Source organism: Podarcis gaigeae (genome assembly GCF_964106915.1).
Source record: "Podarcis gaigeae genome assembly, chromosome: 2".
Classification (NCBI taxonomy): domain Eukaryota; kingdom Metazoa; phylum Chordata; class Lepidosauria; order Squamata; family Lacertidae; genus Podarcis; species Podarcis gaigeae.
Genome location: NC_139679.1, coordinates 124,657,132 through 124,684,704, shown reverse-complemented (window position 1 = coordinate 124,684,704; position 27,573 = coordinate 124,657,132). Strand labels below are relative to the sequence as shown.

The 27,573-nt window shown below is 45.5% G+C and overlaps 1 protein-coding gene across 14 annotated transcripts in view; it reads left to right on the top strand.

Moving 5' to 3' along the window:
- Positions 1-27,573, top strand: part of LOC310837272 (uncharacterized protein) — a 70,919-nt gene that overhangs the window by 17,238 nt on the left and 26,108 nt on the right. For 2 of the 14 annotated variants that reach the window (XM_083723560.1, XM_083723548.1), the window contains 2 exons: positions 13,122-13,205; positions 14,021-16,904. The exons of 2 other annotated variants lie outside the window; for them this stretch is intronic. In XM_083723560.1, coding sequence (XP_083579686.1) covers positions 13,122-13,205; positions 14,021-16,146 — 2,210 coding nt within the window. In that variant the 3' untranslated portion in view covers positions 16,147-16,904. Of the gene's footprint in view, positions 1-1,308; positions 1,375-1,552; positions 1,578-3,830; positions 3,958-13,097; positions 13,206-14,020; positions 16,905-27,573 lie in introns of those variants that run through there. 10 more of the 14 variants (XM_083723549.1, XM_083723552.1, XM_083723551.1 and 7 more) reach the window with 9 other exon arrangements.

The window sequence follows — 27,573 nt, the reverse complement described above, 5'->3', positions numbered from 1 at the left end:
GGTGTGTGATTTCCGCTCACATCCTGGGGCAAAGTTCACAACCAGGAGCGGCTACTTCCGGGGTGGTGGAGCTTGTAACCTGAAGCGTGTGCAACCAGAGGTACCACTGTAGCTGTTTATCTCTTTGACATCTGATGGGAGGGCGCCACTACCGAGCTCTCTGCCTGCTACCCTGTAACTTCTCACAGTGAGGGAACTGCCAGAAGACCCCCTGAAGAGGACCTCATTTTCCAGTCTGGATGATGGGGGTGGAGACGCTCCTTCGGGTATACTGGGCCAAGGCTGTTTAGGCCAGCACCAACATTTTGAATTGTGCTCGTAAACATACAGGGAGCCAGTGAAGATACTTTAGGACCAGTGTTATATGGTCTCGGTGGCCACTCCCAGTCAATAGTGTGGCTGCCACATTCTGAATTAGTTGTAGTTTCCAGGTCACCTTCAAAAGTAGCCCCAAGCAGTTTGCATTGCAGTAGTGCAAGTGGGAGGTAACTAGAGCATGCACCACTCTGGCAAGGCAGTCTGCAGGCAGGTGGGGTCTCAGGAATAAAGGGGGTGTTTAGTGGGAGAACCAGGAAAGACCCAATTCCTCTCTGCATGTTTTGCACAACATGGGAAGGTGGCGCAGGGGAGTGTGGGAGCATCTCAAATCAAGCAGGCGTGTGACAAGAGTGTGCAAAATGCTTTACTGTAGGCTCATTGCTAATTTTCCCCAAAATGAAACCCATGGGGAGAAACCATAAGGGGCTCACTCCAGGTAACTCCCCCCGGATTGAACAGGATGTTTACTCAGAAGTCAGTCCCACTCAATTCAATGGGGTTTACTCCCAGGTAACTGGTTAAAGACTAAAACAGTGTTTGTAAAGGGGGGAGGGCATATGGATATTCCAAGGGGGCAACAGGTGAAGATCGTGTAAATGGGGGGCCAGGGCACGAGACTCGGGGGGGCCACAGAGGGAAGTGAGAAGTGAAGAAAGAAAAGCACAAAGTGCCCGTGCTTTGCAGTGGATTTATAAATAAAAACTATAAATAAAAAAGGTCTATGTACAAGCAAAACATTTAAATAGCTACCTTTCTACCGTGGGGGGGGGGGAGCAAAGGAAGGAAAGAAGGTCGGGAGGGGGCCATGGTTGGAAAAAGGCCGAGGGACACTAGACTCCGTGACCGTGGAGGGGGGGTCCTTTCCCACTACATTCTTAGGTCTCTGCTTGCAGGGAGGGGGAATGTCCCCCCCTCTCCCCCTGGGTCAATAACTCGCTTCCTAGAGAGGCAGGAAGTGACGGAGCAGGGCGGGAGGGGTAGAGGCAATGTTGGAGGGGTGGGGTCTCCATGCACACCCCCGGAAAAGAAGGAGGCCTGCAAAGGAGGAGGGAAAAGGTGCAACATTTCTTGGGAAGGGGAGATTTGGGGTGCAGGGAGGAAGAAGAATTTGCTTTGCTTTTCCTCCCCCTGAACCTACAAACAGGTCGGGGGGGGGGGATGAAAGCAAGGAAGGTCTCCCCCCTTTCCCTCTAGGAACCAGGAGCGGCAATCTGCAGTCGGCTGCAAGGTGGGGGGGGGGGTCCTCTCCCCCAAACAAGGTTTGCATTGCAGGATCCTCTTGGAAGCGGAGACTCCGGGGTGGGGGAGACATTTTGCTTCCCGAGACGAACTAGAGAAGGGCTCCCCCCCACCCAGCCTGATTGGAACAGGGAACCAGTTGTGCCAGTTTCACCCCACGACCGTGGGTCCCCGGGGCTGTGGGTGCCATTCAGTATGCATGGCCCTGGCACCGAAATTTGTGGGTGCCCGGCCCCTTCATGGGGAAATGGGTGGGTGCTCAGGGACCCGGGGAGTTGGCACCTATGCACTGAAACGCACCAGGTGAAGCCCCCACCCCGATCTTAGACCCAGCCTCCTAACCTATTTTTTTTGTATTTCTGCACACTCAGCCTGGAACACCCCCCTCCGGAGCATCCTGAGTAAGAAAGAGGCTGATGTGAGAAGGAAGCAAAAGGAAACAAGGATTTGCTTTCAGAAATCCTAGTCTGACAGGCTGAGGTTGCTTTGGCACAAACTAAAGAGCCTTGTTGTGTTTCCCATGTTGGGGGGGTTGCTGTGCTGTTTTTGTGCCCCAAAATTGGAGGGATGAGGCACATTTTCCATTTCCTGAAGTATGAGAAAGCACCTTGTCGGTTTCCCTCCTGCTGGGCAAGGGAAATGAGCCCGTGGATGGCAGGATTTGAAACAGATCAAGGCTCAGGAGCCCTTTAAATATGTTCAAGGCAAAGACTGGAGGAATTAAAGAAATGCCCCCTCCCCAGCTGGACTTGGGGGAAAGAGGAGGGGAGGGGGATGAGTTTTTAATGCTGTTACTTTCCAAAAAGTGGCTTCTCCAGATATTCTCTTGGGAATTTGTCAGGAAGGAGAATCAAAGCTCCCAGTTGTGGGAGATCTGGCCTGTCTTGCAGGATTGGCCCAATGCAGAGGTGCTGAGGGACTTTCTCTGCCGGTGCTGCCAGCCTCACTCCTGCCTGGCCTTGTCCCCATCCAAATTGCCAGGAGGGTCTTATAATACTGTAGGTGTTCTAAAGCCCACCACCTGGGCAATGCTCACACCAGAACCCTGCAAGGTGGGCCAAAACTAGGGTGAAGGGGTGCATTTTGGATTCCCTGGAGCCTGGAAAAGCACTTGATCCGTTTCCCTCCTACTCGGCAAAGCAAATGGGTGGCAGGATTTGAAACTGATTAGATTCTTAGGGGACCTTTAAATATCCTTATGGCAAAGCTGGGAGAGGAATTAAATGCCCCCTCCGTAACTGAAATTTCTGGGGACAGTAATGGATTCGAGGGGGGACAGAGTCTGGTTTCTCTTTCAGGATTGGCCCAGTGCAGGGGTCCTGAGGGTCTTGCTGCCACCCTCACCCCGGGAGGGCCTAGTGATAAGGGAGGCGGGATGAAAGCACAACAGCCCTGTAAGGTGGGTCAGTCTCAGTAAAATATAGCTGTTGTAACTGGTGTGGGCGTGTTCTCCAGCCAGAGGGCCACATTTCCTTCTGAACAGTCATCCAGGGGCCACATTCCATTGATGGGTGGGGCCAGAGATCAAAGTGGGTGGAGCTATGGGTGCAAATATGACCTTTGTCCAGAAGCTACATTCATTCCAAGGGTCCTTTCCAGCCATGCAATAAGTAGATCCAGGGCAGTGATTTAAAAGGGGGGGGGGTGGCCTGGGAGATTGCCGAGGCCTCAAGGGCTGGATTTGGCCCCTGCTACTGAGGTTCCCCAGCCCACAGTTAGGGTGCTGAGTTTGGACCAGGGAGACCCACACTTTGCTACGCAGCTCCTGGGTGACCTTGAGTTAAAGGACGGGAGACATGTGCAATTAATGCAAGGATTGTTAGAAAATGTGTAGTTTGATGCACGTTTTGCCAATTCCAGAGGTTGTCTAGCTCTACTTAATATTTGTTCCCCCAGGCAAAGGTCTGCCATCTGTGTAAATGTCTCTCAACCTAAATAAATCCGCCTTTCTCTATTGTTCCTGCTTTGAAATACATCGTGACAACAGCTGAGAGAGTCCCAGTAGTGACCCAGTTTAAGCCTCCTCCAAATCTCCCACAGGCAGCTCAATGGCCTCAGAGGCACTGTTTGGACTGTCTCTTCTTAGAGGTGGAGTGGAAAAAGAAGCCGGGCAGCTTCCTCAGGTAGGGAAAGAGCAAGGGGAGCAGGGAGGAGGGAAGAGGCACAGATGGGACAACCCAGCCTCCCTCTGTGTTGAGTGGGGATGATGGGGATCTAAGAGAAGCTCTGTCTTCTTCCTCTTCGTCTTCTTCGTCTTCCTCCTCTTCTTCCAGGCCCTCTTGACCTTTGAGGAGGTGGCTGTGTTTTTCACGGAGGAGGAGTGGGCTCTGCTGGATCCAGGCCAAAGAGCTCTGCACAAGGAAGTCATGGAGGAGAATTATGAGATGGTGGCCTCATTAGGTAAGGATGCATTTTTATCCCTCTTGGCTGCTAGACGTTGGAGGTGGGAACCTTTGTGCCATTTATTCATGCCGTATAGTGACAATGTAAGAACACCTGCTGCTTCTCCTCCTCTCCTCCCCCCCAAATCCCATGTGAGTGAGATACTCTCTATTGTTCAGGGCTGCGGGGGAGCTGCCACCCTCCTTTCCCCTCCCTCTGTCTTGTAGAATCGTAGGGAACTCCAATAATAATCATAATTATTTGATTCATTCATTCATTCCCAGCCCACCTGGCTGGGTTTCCCCAGCTACTCTGGGCGGCTCCCAACAGAATATTAAAAATGGAATCAAACATAAAAAAACTTCCCTAAAGCATCCAGAACAGATGGCCCCACCTCTTTTGCTAAAGGGGCATCTCCACCCCCATCCTTCTACAGTGGTGCCTCGCAAGACGAAATTAATTCGTTCCGCAAGTCTTTTCGTCTTGCGAGTTTTTCGTCTTGCGAAGCACGGTTTCCCATAGGAATGCATTGAAAATCAATCAATGCGTTCCTATGGAAACCGCCTTCAGACCAGGTTTGGGGACAGTCTGTCCCCCGACCTCTTCTGAAGGCCGACGTGGGGGGGCGAAAGTCTTTGCTTCCCCCCCCCTTCCCGGGACAGCGGAGACTTCTCCGCTGTCCGTGGCGGGCGGCAGCGCTGCCGCCCGCCAGCATTTTAAAATCCCCCGGGAAGGCAGGCAGGGGGGACAAAGACTTTTGCCCCCCACCCGCCTTCAGAAGAGGTCCAGAGGGCTCTCCAAGCTGCGGATAGCAGCCTGCTGCCCCGCGCGAGGGGCAGACATTCGCAGCTTGGGGAGCCCTGCAGGACTTCCCCGCAGGGCTCTCCAAGCTGCGGATAGCAGCCTGCTGCCCCGCGCGAGGGGCGCTCTTAAGCAGAGCGCCCCTCGCGCGGCGCAGACATTCGCAGCTTGGGGAACCCTGCAGGACTTCCCCGCAGGGCTCTCCAAGCTGCGGATAGCAGCCTGCTGCCCCGCGCGAGGGGCGCTCTTAAGCAGAGCGCCCCTCGCGCGGCGCAGACATTCGCAGCTTGGGGAACCCTGCAGGACTTCCCCGCAGGGCTCTCCAAGCGGCGAATGTCGGCCCCGCGCGAGGGGCGCTCTGCTTAAGAGCGCCCCTCGCGCGGGGCAGCAGGCTGCGCACCTTCCCCTCTGTTCCCGGACCTGTCCTGAAGGCTTGCGGTGGGAGGAGGGCTTTCCACCCCACCGCCAACATTCAGAATGCTGTTCTGAATGTGGCGGTGGGGAGGAAAAACCCTCCTCCCACCGCAAGCCCCGGGAACAGAGGAGAAGCGCTGCGCACCTTCCCCTCTGTTCCCGGACCTGTCCTGAAGGCTTGCGGTGGGAGGAGGGCTTTCCACCCCACCGCCAACATTCAGAATGCTGTTCTGAATGTTGGCGGTGGGGAGGAAAAACCCTCCTCCCACCGCAAGCCCCGGGAACAGAGGAGAAGCCCTTCGCGCCTTCCCCTCTGTTCTCGGACCTCCCACCACAAGCCTTAGGACAGGTCCGGGAACAGAGGAGAAGGCGCGCTGCGCTTCCCCACTGTCCCCGGAGATTTCCCTATGGGCTTTCGTCTTGCGAAGCAAGCCCATAGGGAAATTCGTCTTGCGAAGCCGCTAAAAAATTGGAAAACCCTTTCGTCTTGCGGGTTTTTCGTTTAGCGAGGCATTCGTCTTGCGGGGCACCACTGTACATGGACACTGAAGTCCAGCGCCGAAGGCCTTCTAGCGGTTCCCTCACTGCGAGGAGCCACGTTACAGTGAACCAGGCAGAGGGCCTTCTCAGCGGTGGCTCCCGTCCTGTGGAATTCCCTCCAGATGTCAAAGAGAGCAACAAATACCAGACTTTTTGAAGACATCTGAAGGCAGCCCTCTTTAGGGAAGCTTTTAATGTTTGATGCATTACTGTATTTTAATATTTTGTTGGAAGCCACCCAGAGTGGCTGGGGAAGCCCAGCCAGATGGGCGGGGTATAAATAATAAATTATTGTTGTTGTTATTATTATTATAAAGCCACTGAAAAAGGGTAGGGAGCACAGCAACTGCCGCCGCCTCCTTTTCGGGTAGACATCTTCTGTGGAGAGACACCCTCCCTGCAGACCTGGCTCAAGAGAGTCATGAAACACACACACACACACACACACACACTGCCCACACCCTGTCTTCTTCGGAATTGCTTGAGAAAACGGCACGGTTCCTGCTTGAGGAAATTCTGTAGATGTGAGGGACACTCCTCAATGGAGGGGGACCTGCTGGGAAAAGGGGAGAAGGAGAAGAGAAATGGAGTGGCTTGTGTACCACGCCTAGCAATGACACAGTAATTGCTGTGTGAGTGTGTGTGTGTGTGTGAGAGAGAGAGAGACAGAGACAGACAGACACAGATGAAGCTGCACCAGCCCTGATTGGCACGTCTAGTCCCCCCCCTTTTTTAACAATTTCCATGCCCCCTGTTTTGCATTTGAGTTTATTTTGAGCTTTCAGTTGGAATGAATGAGAGATAGCTACATTGGTATTACAACCGAGGCAGGTGCTGGAATAAATCACACACACTTTTGGTCGTATGTCTAAAATGCCGATTGAGCAAAAAATGGGGGGGAAAGGCAGTTGTGACGGACGGCAGAGCCGGACCAGAGTCTGGCTGTTCAGTCCACCAGAAATTCCACCAGAGGGATAGAGCCTCTCTCTGATTGGACAACAGCACTTTTGGAGGGAAAATAAAAGGAGCCTTTTCTGAGGGAGAGAGTTTGATTTGAGAGAAGATGGAGAGGAATTGTTTGTGGATGGGAGTTAGGGAGGAGGGTAGGATTTCTCTGAGGGAGAACTGGTTCTGGTTTGAGTCGTAGACCCACTCTGAGGAGACTGTCCATAGCCAGAGGAAAGACTCTCCCAGCTTGGACAGGGAGACCCAGTTGAGGGTCTGGGGAAGGTCTACAGCAGGCACCCCCAAACTCCGCCATCCAGATGTTTTGGGGACTACAACTCCCATCATCCCTAGCTAACAGAACCAGTGGTCAGGGATGATGGGAATTGTAGTCCCGAGTTTGCAGGTGCCTGGTCTACAGACAGGAGTGTCCTGGGAGGGCTGACTCTGAGGCAGGAGAAGCAGATCCTGGGGGAATTCAGGCTCCCCTGGGTCTCCTTCCAGTCAGGAGGGGGCAGATCTTCTAGGGAGAGAAGACCCCCCCCACAAGCCAGTCATAAGGGGGGAGGGGATCCCCTGTGTCTGTCATGCCATTTTGGAATTACCTCAGGAGTGGGGTTGCTTAGAGAGGGAAAGTGCCCCTCGCTCATGAACCAGGGCATTGCTCAGCGAAGGAAGCTGTGTTGTATTCTTTAATTGAACAACCTCTCATAACAAAGTAACAGAAACTGAGCATTTTGCCACCTATTTTGGAAACCAGAACACCTGCCAGAAGTGTACCAACTTACAGTGGTGCCTCGCAAGACGGAATTAATCCGTTCCGCGAGTCTCTTCGTCTAGTGGTTTTTTCGTCTTGCGAAGCACAGCTATTAGCGGCTATTAACGGCTTAGCGGCGTTAAGAAAAAGGGGAAAAACTCGCAAGAACTCGCAAGACGTTTCGTCTTGCGAAGCAAGCCCATAGGGAAATTCGTCTTGCGGAACGACTCAAAAAACGGAAAACTCTTTCGTCTAGCGAGTTTTTCGTCTTGCGAGGCATTCGTCTTGCGGGGCACTACTGTATTTCTTTAGCAACTGAAGTTTAAGAAGAGCTGTGCCTATAGTACTGTGTTTAAGCTTGGGACATCTTTATGTCTAGTTTTAGTACAGTCATACCTCGGGATAAATACGCTTCAGGATAAGTATTTTCGGGTTGCGCTCCGCGGTGACCCGGAAGTAACGGAGCACGTTACTTCCTGGTATCGCCGCTCGTGCATGCGCAGAAGGTTAAAATGAGATCACGCACATGCACAGAAGCAGTGAAACATGACCCGCGCAGATGCGCAGTTGTGCCTTACGTTCTGTTCGGAACGGATTCCATTTGCATCCCGAGTTACCACTGTAATAAGTTCCACTTGAAAGAACACATTTCCTGACCCACTTGGTTCCACAACCTCTTTTTATTTAGTGAAACTTTTCCTTTCCGTTGGATCAACTCCTGCCTGAGACTCTAATCACTAATTTTTCCCTCACAAAAGTCCCCCACGCGATAACCCGTGGTAAACGGTAAAACTTGGTGTAATTGGCATACAGTGAGGTGTGCGCGCAATATTTAATTGGGGGCAGTTAGTGGGGTGAGTCCGCTGCACTATTAATTGGTGGTAAGTGGTTGGATCCACTACAGCAGCAAAATAAAAACATTCTAAACATCTTCACAAAACTGAGAGGCTCTATGCCTCTGCCTGTCTTAGAATAACCCCATCCCAGCAGTGATGTGTGAATTGACGTCACTTGTTGACTCCAGGTAGACAAACTCATGGACAGGGAGCCCTGGGGCAAGAAAGCTGTGGGGAGGTGCACAGTGTTGAAGCTAAAAAAATGTGTTTTATATTTTAATTTGTTTTTAATTTTATTTTGACAAAGTAATAATCATGCATAAGTAAGAATAAAAATCTCCACTCCATCCTTTATTTTAAGTATTTTCTTCTCTTTAGCATCTTTTTCGATTTCCCATTTTCAATTTACTAGCAAGTCTTCTATCATCACCACCAGAGATAGTGGGGAATTTGCTGGTATCAATTTTCCTTTATATTTCGCCCATATCTCAATGACATTTCTTGATAAGGGATTTTCAATATTTTGCCAACATTGCCTATTTGGTTTGATAAAAAATATATTCACTAACTTCTCCCTCATTTCCTCTGTACCACTCTCTAACCATTCTGACTCTCCTTGTTCTGTTATCCCACCTATGATATATATTAAATGATTTGCTATATATATTTGCTATATAACATAACTTTATGTTGGGGAGACCCAGTCCACCTGTTTTCTGGGGTTTATACCATCTTCTTTTATTAACTCTAGGTTTCTTACCCCATTACAAAATTTATTGATCATACTTTGCCAACTCTTTAACTCTGTCTCTGATATCTTAATTGGTAAGATTCTAAATAAAAAAATTATTCTGGACAAAATTTTCATTTTCATTATCGCTATTCTTCCAAACCATGAAAGCTTAATTTTCTTATATTCCTCCAGCTTTTCCTTAATTTCCTTCTTTAATTTGTTAAGTTTCTCTTCTTCTAAATTTTCCAAATTTCTTATTTATCTTTATTCCCAAGCACTTGTATTACATTTCTTATTTTTATTTTTATTTTCTTTAATTCATTTTTCATCTTCATCATATTTCAACATCACCATCTCTGATTTGGACCAAGTAATTTGCAACCCTGTTTTTTTATCCAATTTTTTTCAAATGTGCCTCTGTTTGTTGTTGTTGTTGTTTAGTCGTTTAGTCGTGTCCGACTCTTCGTGACCCCATGGACCAGAGCACGCCAGGCACTCCTGTCTTCCACTGCCTCCCGCAGTTTGGTCAAACTCATGTTTGTAGCTTTGAGAACACTGTCCGACCATCTCGTCCTCTGTTGTCCCCTTCTCCTTGGGCCCTTCATCTTTCCCAGCATCAGGGTCTTTTCCAGGGAGTCTTCTCTTCTCATGAGGTGGCCAAAGTATTGGAGCCTCAGCTTCACAATCTGTCCTTCCAGTGAGCACTCAGGGCTGATTTCCTTAAGAATGGACCGGTTTGATCTTCTTGCAGTCCATGGGATTCTCAAGAGTCTCCTCCAGCACCATAATTCAAAAGCATCAATTCTTCGGCGATCAGCCTTCTTGATGGTCCAGCTCTCACTTCCATACATCACTACTGGGTGCCTCTGTTACTTGCATATTTTCCAATGGGTTTTTGATTGTTTACAAGGTTTCATCTGCAAATAAGCTCTTTTCCTTTATTGCTTATTCTTTTTATATTTCCACTGAGCCTAGGGCTTGCCGATCGGAAGATCGGTGGTTCGAATCCCCGCCATGGGGTGAGCTCCCATTGCTCTGTCCCAGCTCCTGCCAACCTAGCAATTTGAAAGCATGCCAAAGTGCAAGTAGATAAATAGGTACTGCTCCGCCGGGAAGGTAAACATCATTTCCGTACTTTCGAACTGCTAGGTTGGCAGGAGCAGGGACCGAGGAACGGGAGCTCACCCCGTCGCAGGGATTCAAAGTCCTAAGCTCTGTGGTTTAGTATAGTAAATGCTACTATACCAGCTTTCAATTTATTTCTTCTTTTTATATCTATTTTATTCAACACTCTTTGTATTAGACATCTGTCTTCCTGCTAATAATAATAATTTATTATTTATACCCCGCCCATCTGGCTGGGCTTCCCCAGACACTCTGGGCGGCTTCCAAAAAAATATTAAAATACTGTAATACATCAAACATTAAATGCTTCCCTAAACAGGGCTGCCTTCAGATGTCTTCTAAAAGTCTGGTAGCTGTTGTTCTCTTTGACATCTGGTGGGAGGGCGTTCCACAGGGAGGGCGCCACTACCGAAAAGGCCCTCTGCCTGGTTCCCTGTAACTTGGCTTCTCGCAGGGAGGGAGAAGGCCCTCGGTGCTGGACCTCAGTGTCCGGGTAGAATGATGGGGGTGGAGACACTCCTTCAGATATACTGGACTGAGGCCGTTTAGGGCTTTAAAGGTCAGCACCAACACTTTAAATTGTGCTCGGAAACGTACTGGGAGCCAGTGTAGGTCTTTCAAGACGGGAGTTATATGGTCTCGGCGGCCGCTCCCAGTCACCAGTCTGGCTGCTGCATTCTGGATTAGTTGTAGTTCCGGGTCACCTTCAAAGGTAGCCCCACGTAAAGCCACACTGCTACAAAGCCACATTGGTTTTTATTTATATATTTATACATAAAATTATTTCTTAATTTTGGGCTCAAAACATGGGGGGCATCTTAAAGACGAAAATTTCGCTATCTTATTTACTGTTTGACTATTATTGAAGATCCTTGTATCTAAACTCCATCTTCTGGCTTCCTTGTAATCTTTCTTTATTTTTAATACCATATTAACCAATGTGTGGTCAGTTACCTTTATTATTCCAATTTCCATATTCAGTATTTTTGATATTAAGTTTTTTGGAACGAAGATATAATCTATCCTTCAGTAGGTCTTATGCACTGGTGAGAAGAACAAAAAATTCTTCTCTCCTCTCCTCATCAGTCTCCAAACATCTTTCATATCTTTCCTTTTCTTTTTCTTTTTTTAATATTTTTTAATATTTTTTATTAAGGATTTTCTTGTTTTACAGAAGTGTAGTGCCTCGTTTTTTTTCCTTCTTCTTCCATGTAACGTTTTTACAAATCCGTTTCATTTGTACAAGCCCCTGTGGCGACAAATTAACAAAGACCTAAAGAGATGGAATAACATGAATTTCACTCTCTCAGACAAAATAGCCATGATCAAAATGATCACACTCCCAAAACTAACCTACCTATTCCAAACCCTACCAATCTGGATCCCCTCAACCCAACTTCGCAGTTGGCAGAGAAAACTACACCCTTTCATTTTCTCACATAAAAAACCAAGAATAAGCCCCAAATACCTGCACCTCCCCACTTCAGAAGGAGGATGGGGAATCCCCAACATAGAAGCATATTACAATGCCAACCAAATACGCCATATAATCCCATATATACTAGAAGATGAGACAAAACAATGGGTACACCTAGAGAGGGACACAATTGAAAACACCTGCACCACAACATACCCACTCCTCCCAAACAAACTAAAGAAAATTCCCACAACACTAAACAGGTACACACAGACCATGCTCAAAGCATGGAAAACACAAATAGGCAAACTATCCCCAACCCCATCCCCACTAATCCCCCTGGCGTACCACCCATTATTCTACCATGCAGCAGAAAATATCTTTCCTTTTCATAATTTTAGCTAATCCTGTAATGTTCCTCTGAGGTAGGATTTGACATATCCAATCATTTATCTAATACCATATTGAAATATCCTGCCACAATCATATGGCCCTCCATTTCCTTAAATACTTTATCAAAAAATTCCACCTGATTTTCATTAGCAACATAAATATTAATTATAATGTATTCCCCCCCCTGCTATTGTTCCTTGAATTATATTGTTCCCTCAGGATCTTTCTTCATTTTTAATATACTAAACCAGCATCTCTTTGAAATTGTAGTTGCTACCCCTCTTGATTTTGAAGTACCGTGTGCTTTTTCATAATTATTTATACCTCTCAGTAAACGTTCATTAACCCCTATTTTGTCTGGTGCATTTCCTGTAAAAATATTATATCTTCTTTATCTTTATTCAGTAATGTTTCTATCCTCCTCCTTTTCCTAATCAACCTCAGCCCTTTAATGTTTAAGGTTGAAATCCTTATTTCATTATCCATGTGGTACCTCGGTTTTCAAATGTCTCCGTTGACTAACATTTTGGTTTTCGAATGCCGTAAACCCAGAAGTTAATGCTTTGGTTTTTGAACATGCCTCAAAAGTCAAACATGGCACGTGGCTTCTGCTGAGCGCAAGATTCTGGGGCCTAGCTGTCGGCTGCTGAGCTTTCGGTTTTTGAACGCTTCGGAACTCAAACGGTCTTCCAGAACGGATTACATTCGAAAACGGAGGTACCACTGTAGTACTGTTTATTATTTCACTACTCCAGGTTACATTCCTGCTTGAAAAGTTTCTTAAGGACTAACCTGTATTCTTTGCTTCATAATACTTGTTCTTCAGAGAAATCCATCTTTTAAAATATTTTCTCTGGGAGCTCTCAGTTTTTACTCCATAGCCAGCAGGGCCCGCCCCCAAATGTGTATTTTAAATGCTGGTTTTAATGTATGTATTTGTTTTGTTTCGGGACTAAAATATTGCAAGTTGTGTTGAGTTCCCATACCCCCAAAAGTAACAAATACATTGAATAAATAGGCGGCAGCAGGACCTGGTGACTTAGGTTTTCCTGGTCCACAGTGCACATCATCAGATTGCAGCCCATAGAAGTTTAGGCCATAATATGTTTATTAGCCTTTAATGGGCCACGAGATATTTTGTTCTCTTTGCTTCAGATGATTATTTTTGAATATTTTTGCATATGACATAAATAGCAGGTCTCTTTTGCTTATTCCACACAGGAGAGACTCAGATACCTGAGTCCGAGCTCTTCTCCTCGCTCGAAACAGAAAACTACAGAGATGTTGTCCTGGACAAATGGAGAGGTAGGTGCTTCCACTTTGCTGTGACACTGTAGATTTGATTGCTTCCTTTCAGTGAGTATGAAAAGAGCCTTGCTGGATCAAAATGAGGGACCATCTTGTCCAGCATCATCTTCTCACAAGGACCAACCAGGGAGAATCCCACCAGCAGGGCCTGAGTACCAAAGCTCTCTCCCCCATTCACGATTCCCAGCCACTTGGATTCAGATAAATAATATTTCCAAAGGTGGGGGGGGGGGGAGAAGATGACAGCTGCTGAAATGGTGGGTGGTTCTGACAGTGGAGACACAGTGCAAGATTAGGGAATGTGTACAGTTGGTTGGAATGTATCAGGAAGATGATATAGTTCACGGAGAAAGGAGAAAATGGATTGCAGATATGTAGCATTTGCAGAAGAGGTGAAAGAGGGAGAAAGTGCGTCCCTACAGATGTTACTGCACTGAAACTCCTATCACCACTGGCCATTGGACATGCCTGCTTGGGCTGATGGTACTTTGAGTTCAACCATATCTAGCTCCTACATCTGTTTGGAACGTTCCGCTTTGTGCTCAGTTACTTGGGAGCTGAAAGGTGAGTTGAACCACATCTGGCTCCTACATCTGCATGGAAGGTTCCTCTTTGTGCTCAGAGTTACTTGGGAGCTGAAGGTTGTACTGGATACTAACAGTTCCTGAAACTATTGTTAGGAATTCTTCCCTTTCCTTTCCTGAAAATCTGTTCAGTGGTGTAAAGAGAAGGTGGTGGTCTTACTGTATGCTAAGTTCTCTTGTTCTCTTCCTTGAAATCCTAACAAGGTTTTATTTTCCCCTACTCTCAAGCAGACGATGGAGAAGGGAGTCAGAATTCTGAAGGACCATCTGTGAAGTGCTTCAGTGTGGGTGAGCATCTTATCACAAATCTACAAACTCACACAGGGAAGAAACCCTTTACATGTATGGAGTGTGGAAAGAGCTTCAGTCGGAATGGAATTCTTACTGTACATCAACGAATTCACACAGGGGAAAAACCATATAAATGTATGGAATGTGGAAAGAGCTTCAGTTGTAGTGGAAAACTTCCTATACACCAACGAATTCATACAGGGGAAAAACCATTTAAATGTATGGAGTGTGGAAAGAGTTTCAGTGACAGTGGAGCATGTACAAAGCATCAACGAACTCACACAGGGGAGAAACCATATAAATGTTTGGAGTGTGGAAAGAACTTCAGTGAAACTGGAGCACTTACAAGACATCAACGAATTCACACAGGCGAGAAACCATTTAAATGTATGGAGTGTGGAAAGTGTTTCATTTGTAGTGGAAGCCTTAGTGTACACCAACGAACTCACACGGGGGAGAAACCATATAAATGTTTGGAGTGTGGGAAGTGCTTCAGTGAAAGCGGAAAACTTACAAGACATCAACAAATTCACACAGGAGAGAAACCATTTAAATGTATGGTTTGTGGAAAGTGTTTCAGTGATACTGGAGCACTTGCAAAACATCAACAAATGCACACGGGGGAGAAACCATTTAAATGTATGGCATGTGGAAAGAGCTTCAGTGAAAGTTCCCAGCTGACTATCCATCTCCGAACTCACACAGGGGAGAAACCATACAAATGTATAGAGTGTGAAAAGAGCTTCAGTCAGTGTTCCCACCTTACTATACATCAACGAATTCATACAGGGGAAAAACCATTTAAATGTATGGAGTGTGGCAAGAGCTTCAGTGCAAGTGGAAAACTTACAAGACATCAACGAATTCACACAGCAGAGAAACCATTTAGATGCATGGTATGTGGAAAGAGCTTTAGTCAAAGTGGAAGCCTTACTGTACATCAACGAACTCATACAGGGGAAAAACCATTTAAATGTATGGAGTGTGGAAAGAGCTTCAGTGAAGGTTCAAAACTGACCGTGCATCTAAGAATTCACACGGGGGAGAAACCATATAAGTGCTTAGAGTGTGGAAAGTGCTTCAATGTGACTGAACACCTTTATATACATCTACGAACTCACACAGGCGAGAAACCATTTAAATGTATGGAGTGTGGAAAGAGCTTCAGGGGTAGGGGAAAACTTACTGTACATCAACGAATTCACACAGGGGAGAAACCATTCAGGTGTATGGTGTGTGGCAAGAGCTTCAATCGGAATGGAATTCTTACTGTACATCAACGAACTCATGCAGGAGAGAAACCATATAAATGTATGGAGTGTGGAAAAAGCTTCACTGAAGGTCCACAACTTACCATACATCTCCGAACTCACACAGGGGAGAAACCATTCAGGTGTATGGAGTGTGGAAAGAGCTTCAGTCGGAAAGGAATTCTTACTGTACATCAACGAACTCATACAGGGGAGAAACCATATAAATGTATGGAGTGTGGAAAGAGCTTCAGTTGTCGTGGAAAACTTACAAGACATCAACGAATTCATACAGGGGTCAAACCATATAACTGTATCGAGTGTGGAAAGAGCTTCAGTGAAGCTTCAAAATTGACCATACATCTGCGAACTCACACAGGGGAGAAACCCTTTAAGTGTATAGTGTGTGGGCAGAGCTTCAGTCACAATGGAATACTTACTGTACACCTACGAACTCACACCGGGGAGAAACCATATAAGTGTTTGGTTTGTGGAAAGTGCTTCAGTGAGAGTGGAAGCCTTACTGTACATCAACGAACTCATACAGGGGAGAAACCGTATAAATGTATGGAGTGTGGAAAGAGCTTCATTTGTAGTGGAAAACTCAGTGTACACCAACAAAGTCACACCGGGGAGAAACCATTTAAATGTGTGGATTGTGGGAAGTGCTTCAGTGAAAGTGGAGCTCTTACAAGACATCAGCGAACTCACACAGGGGAGAAGCCATTTAAATGTTTGGAGTGTGGAAAGCGCTTCAGTGAGAATGGAACTCTTAGAAAACATCAACGGTCTCACAGAGAAGCAGTTGTTTAAATGGAAGGAGTTCTTAATAAACACCTACCGACTCTCACAGGGGAGAACCCATTTAGATTTATGGAGTGTGCCAAGTTTTCCCCACAGAGTTCACTTTGTCCCTCATGTCAGCAAACTGATACAGTGGTACCTCTGGTTACAGACACTTCAGGTTACAGACGCTTCAGGTTACAGACTCCACTAACCCAGAAATATTACCTCAGGTTAAGAACTTTGCTTCAGGATGAGAACAGAAATCGCGGGGCGGCAGCAGGAGGCACCATTAGCTAAAGTGGTACCTCTGGTTAAGAACAGTTTCAGGTTAAGAATGGACTTCCAGAACGAATTACATTCTTAACCTGAGGTACCACTATATAGGGAAAAATCAATTGTAAATACATGGAGTGTATTTGATGTTCTGGTGTTTGTATGGAAAGTTGTACATATATGTATTAAGGCAATGAAGGTAATAGTAAGTATAATGAAAAATACCATGTACTGTTAGAGATGTGCAGAATGTGACCCTGGAGTGCTTATTGTGAGTGAACATGTGCTGAGACAATGTTGATATTTGTTCTTTGGCAGAGAGAATTGGGATTGGAGAGTTGTGAAAAGTGGAGCATGACAGTGGTGCTTAACAAGCAGGATTGGTTATAGAATCCTAGAACTGTAGAGTTGAAAGGGACTCTAAGGGTCTTCTAGTCCAATTCCCTGTCATAAGAACAGCAACATAAAACCCATTTTTATAATTGCAATAAAGGAACAATGAAAACACAGAACGACTGAAACCATTGTCTTATTTTCTATGTTGTTTATATTTTATTAAGTCATTGTTTTACAGTACCTTCTTATTCATGGCTACGTTAACAACTAAGTGGATGAAATCCCTGGTGGCAGATGGGATAAAGAGGTTCTATGGGGAACAACCAGTATGGGGACAGAAGGTGGCACAGGGAAATGCAGGCATTGCCAGTGGTATCAGGAACGCCATTTCCCAGCGGGGAGAGGACTCTCTGTGGACCGGACACAGGTTAGAGCTCAACATTGAGCCTATTGTTGTTCAGTCATTTAGTCGTGTCCGACTCTTCGTGACCCCATGGACCAGCGCACGCCAGGCACTCCTGTCTTCCACTGCCTCCCGTTGAGCCTCCCAAATGGCTATAGCAACGGGGAAGTGGACCTTCATAACTGCCTTTATTGCATCTGCAGAAAACAGCAGCAGGAGACTCTTTCAGTTGGTTTGCAATTTAACAGAACCACCTGTGCCATCGGGGCCGTAAGGACCTCAAGATCTCCTGCAATGATTTTGCAATTTTTTTGGCAGATAAAAGTCACTCAGACTCAGAAAGAGGTAGACTCCACCATGGGAACAGGGCCTGGGCGGGAGGATGCTAGAGTCCTATCTAGTCAAGTTGCGTGGGTTCAATTCCAATTTGTTACCTGCAAGGATGTGGACAGGCTGCTTGGACGAGTGAAACCGACCACCTGTCTCCTTGATCTTTGCCGATCCTGGCTCATAAAAGTGAGCTGGGAATGGCTGGGCGATGGGCTCTGCGAGGTGGTGAATGCTACCCCCTGCAAGAGTCTTTCCAGACCCACTGAAAGAGGTGGTTATTAAACTGCTTCTTAAAAAAAACATCTTTGGACCCGGCCAGTATGGCCAACTATCGCCCAGTCTCAAATCTTCTATTCTTGGGCAAAGTGATTGAGTGGGTGGTTGCTGAACAACTCCAGGCATGCCTGGAGGATGTGAACCATTTGAATCCCTTCCAATTCAGGCCTCATCATGGGACTGAAACTGCCTTGGCTGCACTGGTCGATGATCTCTGGTGGGCTAGGGACAAAGGTGAGAGCAGTTTCCTCATTCTGGATCTCTCAGCGGCCTTTGATGCCATCGACCGTGACATCCTTCTGGACTGTCTAGAGGAGCTGGGGGCGCTGTTATACAGTGGTTCCGCTCTTTCCTTCTGGGCTGTGTCCAGAAAGAGTCTGACCCTTCTTCATTTAGTTCAATTTCTGAGTCTTTAACTCTTCCTTGCGATCTGGGGGGCCACGTTCCTGACACCGGATGATACCCAGCTCTTCCTCTCCTTTAAATCAGAACCAGTGAAGGTGGTGAAGGTCCTGTGTGTCTGGAGGCGGTTGTAGGATGGATGGTGGCTAACATATTGAGGTTGAATCCTGACAAGACGGAAGTACTGTTTTTGTGGGATGGTGGGTGGGCAGGTGTGGAGGACTTCCTGTGTCAGGAACCTGGCTCCCCAGGACCCAGTAGACAAGGCAACATCGGAGAGTGAGCGTGCAGGTGAGGCAGAAGACTCGACTTTCCTAGCTGACACCCCACAGCTTCAACCCTCCTTCCCTTCTGGAGCTGGAACTCCAATATCAGTGGGAAGGGAAGGGCTGGAAGACAGCCCAGATGAGGGCAGTCTGCCAAGGGGTCAGATATCTCAGGAAGCATTATCTAATGACAGTGAAGCAGAGCCAATTAACTATACAGTGGTGCCCCGCAAGACGAATGCCTCGCAAGACGAAAAACTCGCTAAACGAAAGAGTTTTCCGTTTTTTGAGGTGCTTCGCAAGACAAATTTCCCTATGGGCTTGCTTCGCAAGATGAAACGTCTTGCGAGTTCTTGCGAGTTTTTTTCCTTTTTCTTTAAGTTGCTAAGCCGTTAGTAGCCGCTAATAGCCGCTAAGCTGCTAATAGCCATGCTTCGCAAGACGAAAAAAACCGCAAGACGAAGAGACTCGCGGAACGGATTAATTTTGTCTTGCGAGGCACCACTGTATCAGCCCGAGGAAGAATGGAAACACATTGCAAGAGGTGAGGTTACAGGGAGAGGACCTTCTCGGTGGTGGCACCCGACCTGCAGAACGCCTTCTCATCAGATGTCAAGGAAATAAACAACTAGCTGACTTTTAGAAGACATCTGAAGGCAGCCCTGTTTAGGAAAGTTTTTGGTGTTTGATGTTTTATTGTGTTTTTAATATTCTGTTGGGAGCTGCTCAGAGTGGCTTGGGAAACCCAGCCAGATGGGAGGGGTATAAATAACTGCCATAATATCACAGAATGATGACTCCAATCACTCTAATGTTATTTTAGAGGTTTCCTTCCATTGTTGGGCAATAACTGTAGTCTAGCTGCTGCGAACAGAAAGGAAATTAATATTTTAGATTAAAGCTTACAATATGGGGTCTAATATGGTTATAATATGGCAAATGCTAAATTTGGACAGATAGATTGTTTATTGGAGGTCTGATAAAAAACTTTCCTCCAGAAGGCGTGGACCACGGTACACTCCCACCAAATGTGAAAATGGGAATCCGAGACCTTCTGCATGCAAAGCAACTGATCTACCACTGAGCTGCACCCGCCCCCATAACAAAGCCTAAATTTATCCATCAGCTCCCTCTTTTTACAAAAGGTACACATTGTAATGGCACTGGACCAGCCCTTAGTGTTGTCTTAAGTCATCAACAAACTCACATGGGTGAGAAACCATTTAAATGTCTGGAGTGTGGGAAGTGCTTTAGTAAGAGTGTAAGTCTTAGAAAACATCAACTATCTCACAGAGAAGTAACTGCTTAAATGGAAAAAGTGTGGAAATGTTTGAATTAAAATGGAGTTCTTAATATACATCTTCGGAGTCTCCCAGGGGAGAACCCATTTAGGCATATGGAGTGTGCTATGTTTTCAACACAGATTTCACTTTGTCTCTCGTATCAATAAACTGATATAGGCGGAAATCAATTGTAAATGCATGGAGTGTATTTGATGTTCTGGTGTTTGTATGTACATATATGTATTAAAGCAATGAAGGTAATGTCTCATAATAGTAAGTATAATGAAAGATACCATGTACTGTTAGGGATGTGCAGAATGTGACCCATGAGTGAAGAAGAAGAAGAAGAAGAGTTTGGATTTTATATCCCGCCTTTCACTCCCCTTCAGGAGTCTCAAAGCGGCTAACATTCTCCTTTTCCTTCCTCCCCCACAACAAACACTCTGTGAGGTGAGTGGGGCTGAGAGACTTCAAAGAAGTGTGACTAGCCCAAGGTCACCCAGCAGCTGCATGTGGAGGAACAGAGACGCGAACCCGGTTCCCCAGATTACGAGACTACCGCTCTTAACCACTACACCACACTGAATATGTGCTGAGACTCCACTGATATTTGGTCTTTGGCAGAGAGAGTTGGGAATGGAAAGTTGCGAGAAGTAGAACACAACAGTGATGTTTAGGAAGCAGAATTGGCTCTGGAATTCTAGAACTGTTGAATTGAAAGGGTCATGGTAGTCCAATTCCCTGTTATAAGAACTGCATAAAGCCCATTTTTCTAATTGCAATAAAGGAACAATGAAAACATAGAAAGACTGAAAAGAAATCTTTAAAGTGTCCTAAAAGTAAAGGTAACAGGACCCCTGACTGTTAGGTCCAGTCGTGGACGACTCTGGGGTTGCGGCGCTCATCTCGCTTTATTGGCTGAGGGAGCCAGCATACAGCATACAGCTTCCGGGTCATGTGGTCAGCATGACTAAGCCGCTTCTAGCGAACCAGAGCATTGCACGGAAACACTGTTTACCTTCCCACTGGAGTGGTACCTATTTATCTACTTGCACTTTGACATGCTTTTGAGCTGCTAGGTTGGCAGGAGCAGGGACCAAGCAGCGGGAGCTCACCCTGTCACGGGGATTCGAACCGCCAACCTTCTGATTGGCAAGCCCTAGGCTCTGTGGTTTAACCCACAGCGCCATCCGCGCCCCATTAAAGCGTCCTACGTTGTTTATATTTCATTAATTCATTGTTTTACAATACATTCTCAACTGAAATCAATGGAAAGTGTAACAAGCCACGTTAGACTGACTACAATATCATCAGTTACATGAAATGTTTAAAACGGACAGGAAAACTTTTTGGGAACAAAGCTCACTATTTGAATAAAAGCTGCTACAAGATAAAGAAAAACTTTAGACCTTGTGAAAATGGTTGAAGACCATATAAACACTACAGAATGTATTAGAAAAAATATAGGAATTTGGAAAGGTATCACGTTTTAAATTGAATAAAAATAAGACTAAGCTCTTATTCTGAAGAATGTTTCAGAGCAAGACAAAAAGGAGATACAGCATAAGACACAAATATATATATCTGTTAAATATCTGGGAATATGGTTTACAGTTAAGAATATTAATATATTTAAAGATAACTGAAAAATTATGGACAGAAATAAAAAGGAATTTAGAAATTTGCGGAAGGATGAATTTATCATTATTGGGCAGAATTTCAGTAATTAAGATGAATGTATTGCCTCATATGTTTTTATTTCAATCAGTTCTGGTGATAAGCAATATGAGCTGCTTCAAATAATGGCAAAAATATATCTCAAGATTTATCTGGAGAGGGAAGAAACCAAGAATAAAACATAAATTACTAATAGATGTCAAAGACAGAGGAGGTTTCTCTTTACCAGATTTAAGATTACCATATTTTTCGCTCTATTGGACATACCGGACGATAGGATGCACCGGACCATGGGGGGGGGGAGAATAGGGAAATTTTTTTTATTGTTCTCCCCCTCAAAAACAAGGTGCGTTCAAGAGCAGGCCTTGCCGCTGCCCCCCCCCAGCTTGTGGGGCTGCCAGTGAGGGGAAGCGCTGCTTTCCTCCACTGCTAGCCTCAAAGATCCCTGAAGGATTTGGAGCGCAGCTGCACTCCAAAGGCTTGAGGCTTCGGAGACATCCTTCGTAGCCTCCGCAGGGCGGCATGGTGCCTTCACCCTGCCGCCGTGCGGGGGCATTGCACAACCATCCCGAAGCTGGAACAGCGAGACGGAGGGCCGCGCAGAGCCCCGCCTCGCTGTTTTGGCTTCGGGGACAGCAGGCTGCGGAGAGCTGCCCGAAGCCCAAGGTGCACAGCGCCACGCTCTCCGGGCTGCAGGCAGCTATTCGCAAGCCTGCAGAGCCCAGCGGGAGTTCCCGCCGCGCTCCGCAGGCTTGCGGATAGCTTCCTGAAGCCTGGAACGCGAGAGGGGTCGGTGCACACCGACCCCTCTCGCTCACCAGGCTTCAGCGAAAGCCTGCATTTGCTCCATAGGACGCACACACTTTCCCCCTTCATTTTTGGAGGGGGAAAAGTGTGTCCTGTAGAGCGAAAAATACGGTATATTATGAAGCATCTTGCATTTGCTGGATCCAGGATAGGATAACTTTTAAAAATGTAGATTTGTTAGATTTGGAAAGTCACGATAAAAGATTCCGTTGGCATGTGTATTTATGATATCATAAGGCAAAAGCACGGGTGGTGTTGTGGTCTAAACCACTGAGCCTAGGCCTTACCAATTGGAAGGATGGTGGTTCGAATCCCTGTGACAGGGTGAGCTCCCGTTGTTCGGTCCCAGCTCCTGCCAACCTAGCAGATCAAAAGCATGTCAAAGTGCAAGTAGATAAATAGGTGCCACTCCGGCGGGATGGTAAACGGCATTTCCGTGCACTGCTCAGGTTTGCCAGAAGCGGATCAGTCATGGCTTCCGGAGGCGGCGCGAAACAGCAATGGCGGTCCTCTTTGCGCTGTGAAGAGGGGCTCCGCGAAAAAGGGTCGTCCGCTGCGGCAAAGCGGAGACCCATCAAGAAAAACCGCAGGCAGAGTGAGCCTGCGGCCGTGGGACTCGGCGGGCGCCTGGAGCCCCCCCAGAAGCGGGGAAGGAGCCTCGTAAGAGGCTCCGGAACGTGAAAGGGGGAGCGGCACTGTGAGTTCATCGCTCTTTTCGTGGAAGCAAAGCCGCGCTGCTGCTGCTGATGAGCGCTGACCTTTCTTCTTGAAATTATCGGAATTGGAGCAACATACCCGTGAGTAAGGGTCCTAAATTTTCCAACTAAACTGAAGAAATTCGGCCGAAAGCGGGAGGCGAGTAACAGGAAGTCCGCCTCCCGACTCTGCTAATTAGATCAAAGCAAGGGCTCGGAAACGAGCTGAAGTATTTAAAAAGGGATTGTAAAAGTGGAAGAAAGGGTGCATTGAGAGACTCTGTATTTTGAAGATAAAAAGGAAAGAACTGTGGGTTGTATAGACTTTTATTCTTTAGAACTATCCTCCAATTTCTGGGCTAAACGGGGCTGAAAGAGATAACCCCGTCACCGGGCTGCCAGTGCATAGAAAAAGAACTGTCAAACTGCTGTCAAACTGACGACATTGTTGCAGAGATCGAAATTGTTGCATAGACTGAGATACTAACATTAAACATTGTTGCATGGACCTGTATCGATACTTTATGGCTGGATTTTAAGAGATTAGAAGTTCTGGAAACCTTCCTTTTGTGTTTGGGAATTACAAAACTCAATATGGGGAATTGAGGAACTTCAATGGCGGAAAATAGTTCCTTTCTTTTTTGAAGCTTTGAAATACTCCCCCTATAGGACTGTGGAAATATAGTTGCATGGGAACTGAGCTTTATTGAAACTTTTTGTGGTTCTTTTTATTTATATTTGGGACTTGTTTTTCCCATGGGACAAAAGACCATTTGACCTTGAACAGAGGCAGGTGTGGAATGAGCGGCACAGGGAGAACAAGAGCAGCTAAAGCTAAAGATAAAGAAAAAGAGAAAAAGTCTGGACAACTTTTGCAAACAACTTTAACTCATCACCGTAGATCATCGGTCCCAACTGTGCTGACAGCACAGGAGGTGGAACTAGTGCAGCCTGCTGCAGAAGACATGGCAACTGGAGGATCTGAAACAGTTTTAAAACAAATTTTGGAACAATTGGCAGTCTTAAACCAAAAAGTGGACAATCAAACATCAAAGATTGACCAAGCTACATCCTCTATTGGCAAATTAACTGAACAGGTTTCGCAGCACACTCAGGCAATTGAGAAATTGCAAGGAGCTACGGCAGAAAACTTTAAATTAGCTGTGGAAGCCAACCAAAAAGCAGAACAGGCGAACTTAAAGGTGGATGAAATTAAAGGAGAGGTAAGACCTTTGAGAAGGCAGGTAGGGGAACAACAAGCCTACCTGGCATTGGTTGAATTGAAAAGTAAAGATAGTAATCTCAGGATAAGGGCTATCCCGGAATTGGAACAAAATAATCTAGAGGGATTTTTGACACTTTTGTTCTCCAAATTCTGGGGAATTGAGGAAGAAAAGGACTTTAAAATTGTGACAGCCTTTAGACTGGGAAAATCAGTAAAGAAAGACAAGCCCAGAGACTGTTTGGTTGCTCTGAGATCAAGAGAAGAAAGGGATAAGATACTAGGCCTACATTTTAAGAAATCTTTGGAGGTAGAAGGTAAAAGGGCCGAAATTTACAGAGATATACCCAAATATCTCTTGGAACTTAGGACTACCTATATAGATCTGACCAAATTGTTGAGACACAACGGAATTCCTTACAGGTGGGAGTTTCCACAAGGACTTTCATTTACTTACAAAGGAAGGAAAATAAAGATTAAATCACCTGAAGACCAGCAGAAGTTCCTACACGACCACGAGGAGGACCTGCAAAAAGGAGCTGCAGCTTCTTGGCCTCCACCACCACCGGGACCATCTCCAAGAGTTATACCACCAGGACCAGGACCAGCATTACCTCCCCCGGGATCGGGAGGAAGCTTAGATACCCCATTGTAGAACCCGTCAATTGATTCAGGATGTCTCTACAGCTTCTTAGTTGGAACATAAATGGCGGAAACTCCCCGGAAAAAAGAAGGAAAGTCTTTCACATTTTGAAAAAGGAACAACTGGACGTTATCTGCCTACAGGAAACACATGTGACAAGGCTCCATAGAAAAGTGTTAATTAACAAAAGACTAGGCCAAGAATTTATTTCTTCAGACAAAGTTAAGAAGAGAGGAGTGGTGATTTACGCAAAGGAGAGCCTGTCACCGAAATTTTTATTCAAAGATGAATATGGCCGAATTTTGGCGATTGAAATACAGACGCAAGGAGAAAAAATTTTGATATTAGGAATATATGCTCCAAATGAGGGAAAGTCGGAATTCTTCAGGAAGCTGCATGAGACTATGCTGGATTATTTGGACTATAGTAACATCATTATGCTGGGTGATATGAATGGGGTTGTGTCTGTAAATATGGATAAGTCACAAAGTGCCAACATATCGAAAGACGGCAGACTACCCAAAACCTTTTTTGAAATGACAGACAATATGGACTTAGTAGACATTTGGAGGGTTAAGAACCCTCTAGGGAAAGAAGGGACTTTCTTTTCTGAAGCTCATCTGACATGGACACGAATCGACCAAATCTGGACAACTAGAGGACTGGCACCTAAGACTAGAAAAGTGGAAATCTGCCCAAAAACCTGCTCCGACCATAATGCTTTGAAAGTGGAATTGAGACTAAATACAACCGGATCCTTTAGATGGAAAATGAATGACACTATTCTAAGAGATCAGGAGATTGTTAAGAAGGCCCAAAAAACTCTAAAGGACTATTTTGAGATAAATTTGAATACTACTGTGGAAAAAAGAACAATCTGGGACGCAAGTAAGGCAGTCATGAGAGGGTTTCTAATACAACAAAACACGATTAAGAAAAGGCTCTGGAATGAAAAGAAGGAGAAGATATTGGAGAGAATAAGAGAAGGTGAGAAAAAATTAAGATCTAGGCCTAAGTCGAAGGACGTGTTAAGAGAAGTGAAATTCTTCCAGGCGCAATATTCAAAACTGATAAACCAAGAGGTGGAATGGAAAATTAAACAAATGAAACAAAGATCCTTCGAATCGGCGAATAAGTGTGGGAAACTGCTAGCTTGGCAGTTGAAAAAGAGACAAAAGCTTAATACGGTTACAAATCTAGAGATCGAAGGGAGAATGGTTCAGAAACCCGAGGAAATCAGAAAGTGCTTCCAGAGGTACTTCAAAGAACTTTATACACAAGGGCCGCAAAAAGCCTCAGAGGTGGATCAATTTCTAAAAACTAATGGATTACAAAAAATACCCCTGGAAATGAGAACAAACCTGAACTGTAATATTACACAGCAAGAAATTGAAAGTGCCATTCAAAATCTTCAACTTGGCAAGTCCCCAGGCCCGGACGGCTTAACCTCCAAATATTATAAAGTTTTAAAGGACTATTTGATACAACCTTTGATGGAGGTTTGCAACCAGATAATGGAGGGAGGGAGGGCACCGGAAACGTGGAAAGAAGCTTTCATCACATTGGTACCTAAATTAGAGACTGAAAAGACCCAACTTAAGAACTACCGCCCCATCTCACTCCTAAATGTGGATTATAAAATTTTTGCAGATATTTTGGCAAATAGACTTAAAAAAGTACTAAATGAAGTGATTCACAAAGACCAGGCTGGCTTTCTCCCTGGTAGGCATTTGTTTGACAACACAAGAAACATTATTGACATTTTAGAACTTCTACAAACAAATCTGAATACCAGAGCGGTTTTGATTTTTGTTGATGCAGAGAAGGCCTTTGATAATATTTCTTGGATGTTTATGAAGAAAAATTTGGAAGGGATGGGAGTGGGGCGGGGGTTCGAAAATGGTATAGAAGCAATCTACACAGAACAAAAAGCTAAATTGATAGTAAACAATGTGGTGACAGAGGAGTTTAAAATTCAAAAAGGGACACGCCAGGGGTGCCCTCTATCCCCCCTATTGTTTATTTCAGTCCTGGAGGTGTTGCTAAATATGATTAGAAAGGACCGGTTGGTCCAGGGAATTGAGGTCGGAGTGAAACAATATAAATTGAAAGCATTTGCAGATGACTTGGTATTAACACTTCAGGAACCAGTCTCCAGCACTAAAAGAGTGTTAGAATTAATTTCTGATTTTGGTCGGGTGGCGGGGTTTAAGTTAAATAAGCAAAAAACCAAGGTTTTAGCAAAAAATTTGACAGTTACAGAAACAGATGAGTTCTCCAAAGAAACGGAGTTGAATGTGGTTAAAAAAGTAAAATACCTAGGGGTGTACTTGACCTCCAAAAATTTGAATTTGTTTAAAGATAATTATGAGAAATGCTGGTCAGAAATCAGAAGAGACTTGGATATATGGTCAAGACTGAAACTTTCCTTGTTAGGCCGAATAGCTGCTGTAAAGATGAATGTATTGCCGAAAATGTTATTTTTGTTTCAGGCCCTACAGATCGTGGACAAGGTGGAATGTTTTGGAAAGTGGCAGAAGGATATTTCTAAGTTTGTTTGGCAGGTCAAAAAGCCCCGAATAAAGTTTAAAATATTAACTGATGCGAAAGAAAGAGGGGGATTTGCCCTGCCAGACTTGAGGCTATATTATGAATCTGCAGCCTTCTTCTGTTTGAAAGAATGGATTTTATTGGAGAACGCTGATGTCCTGGATCTGGAAGGGTTTGACAATGCGTTTGGGTGGCATGCATATTTGTGGTATGACAAGGCCAAAGTGCACAAATTGTTTAAAAACCATATTGTCAGAAGAGCAATTTGGAGGGTCTGGATAAAATACAAAG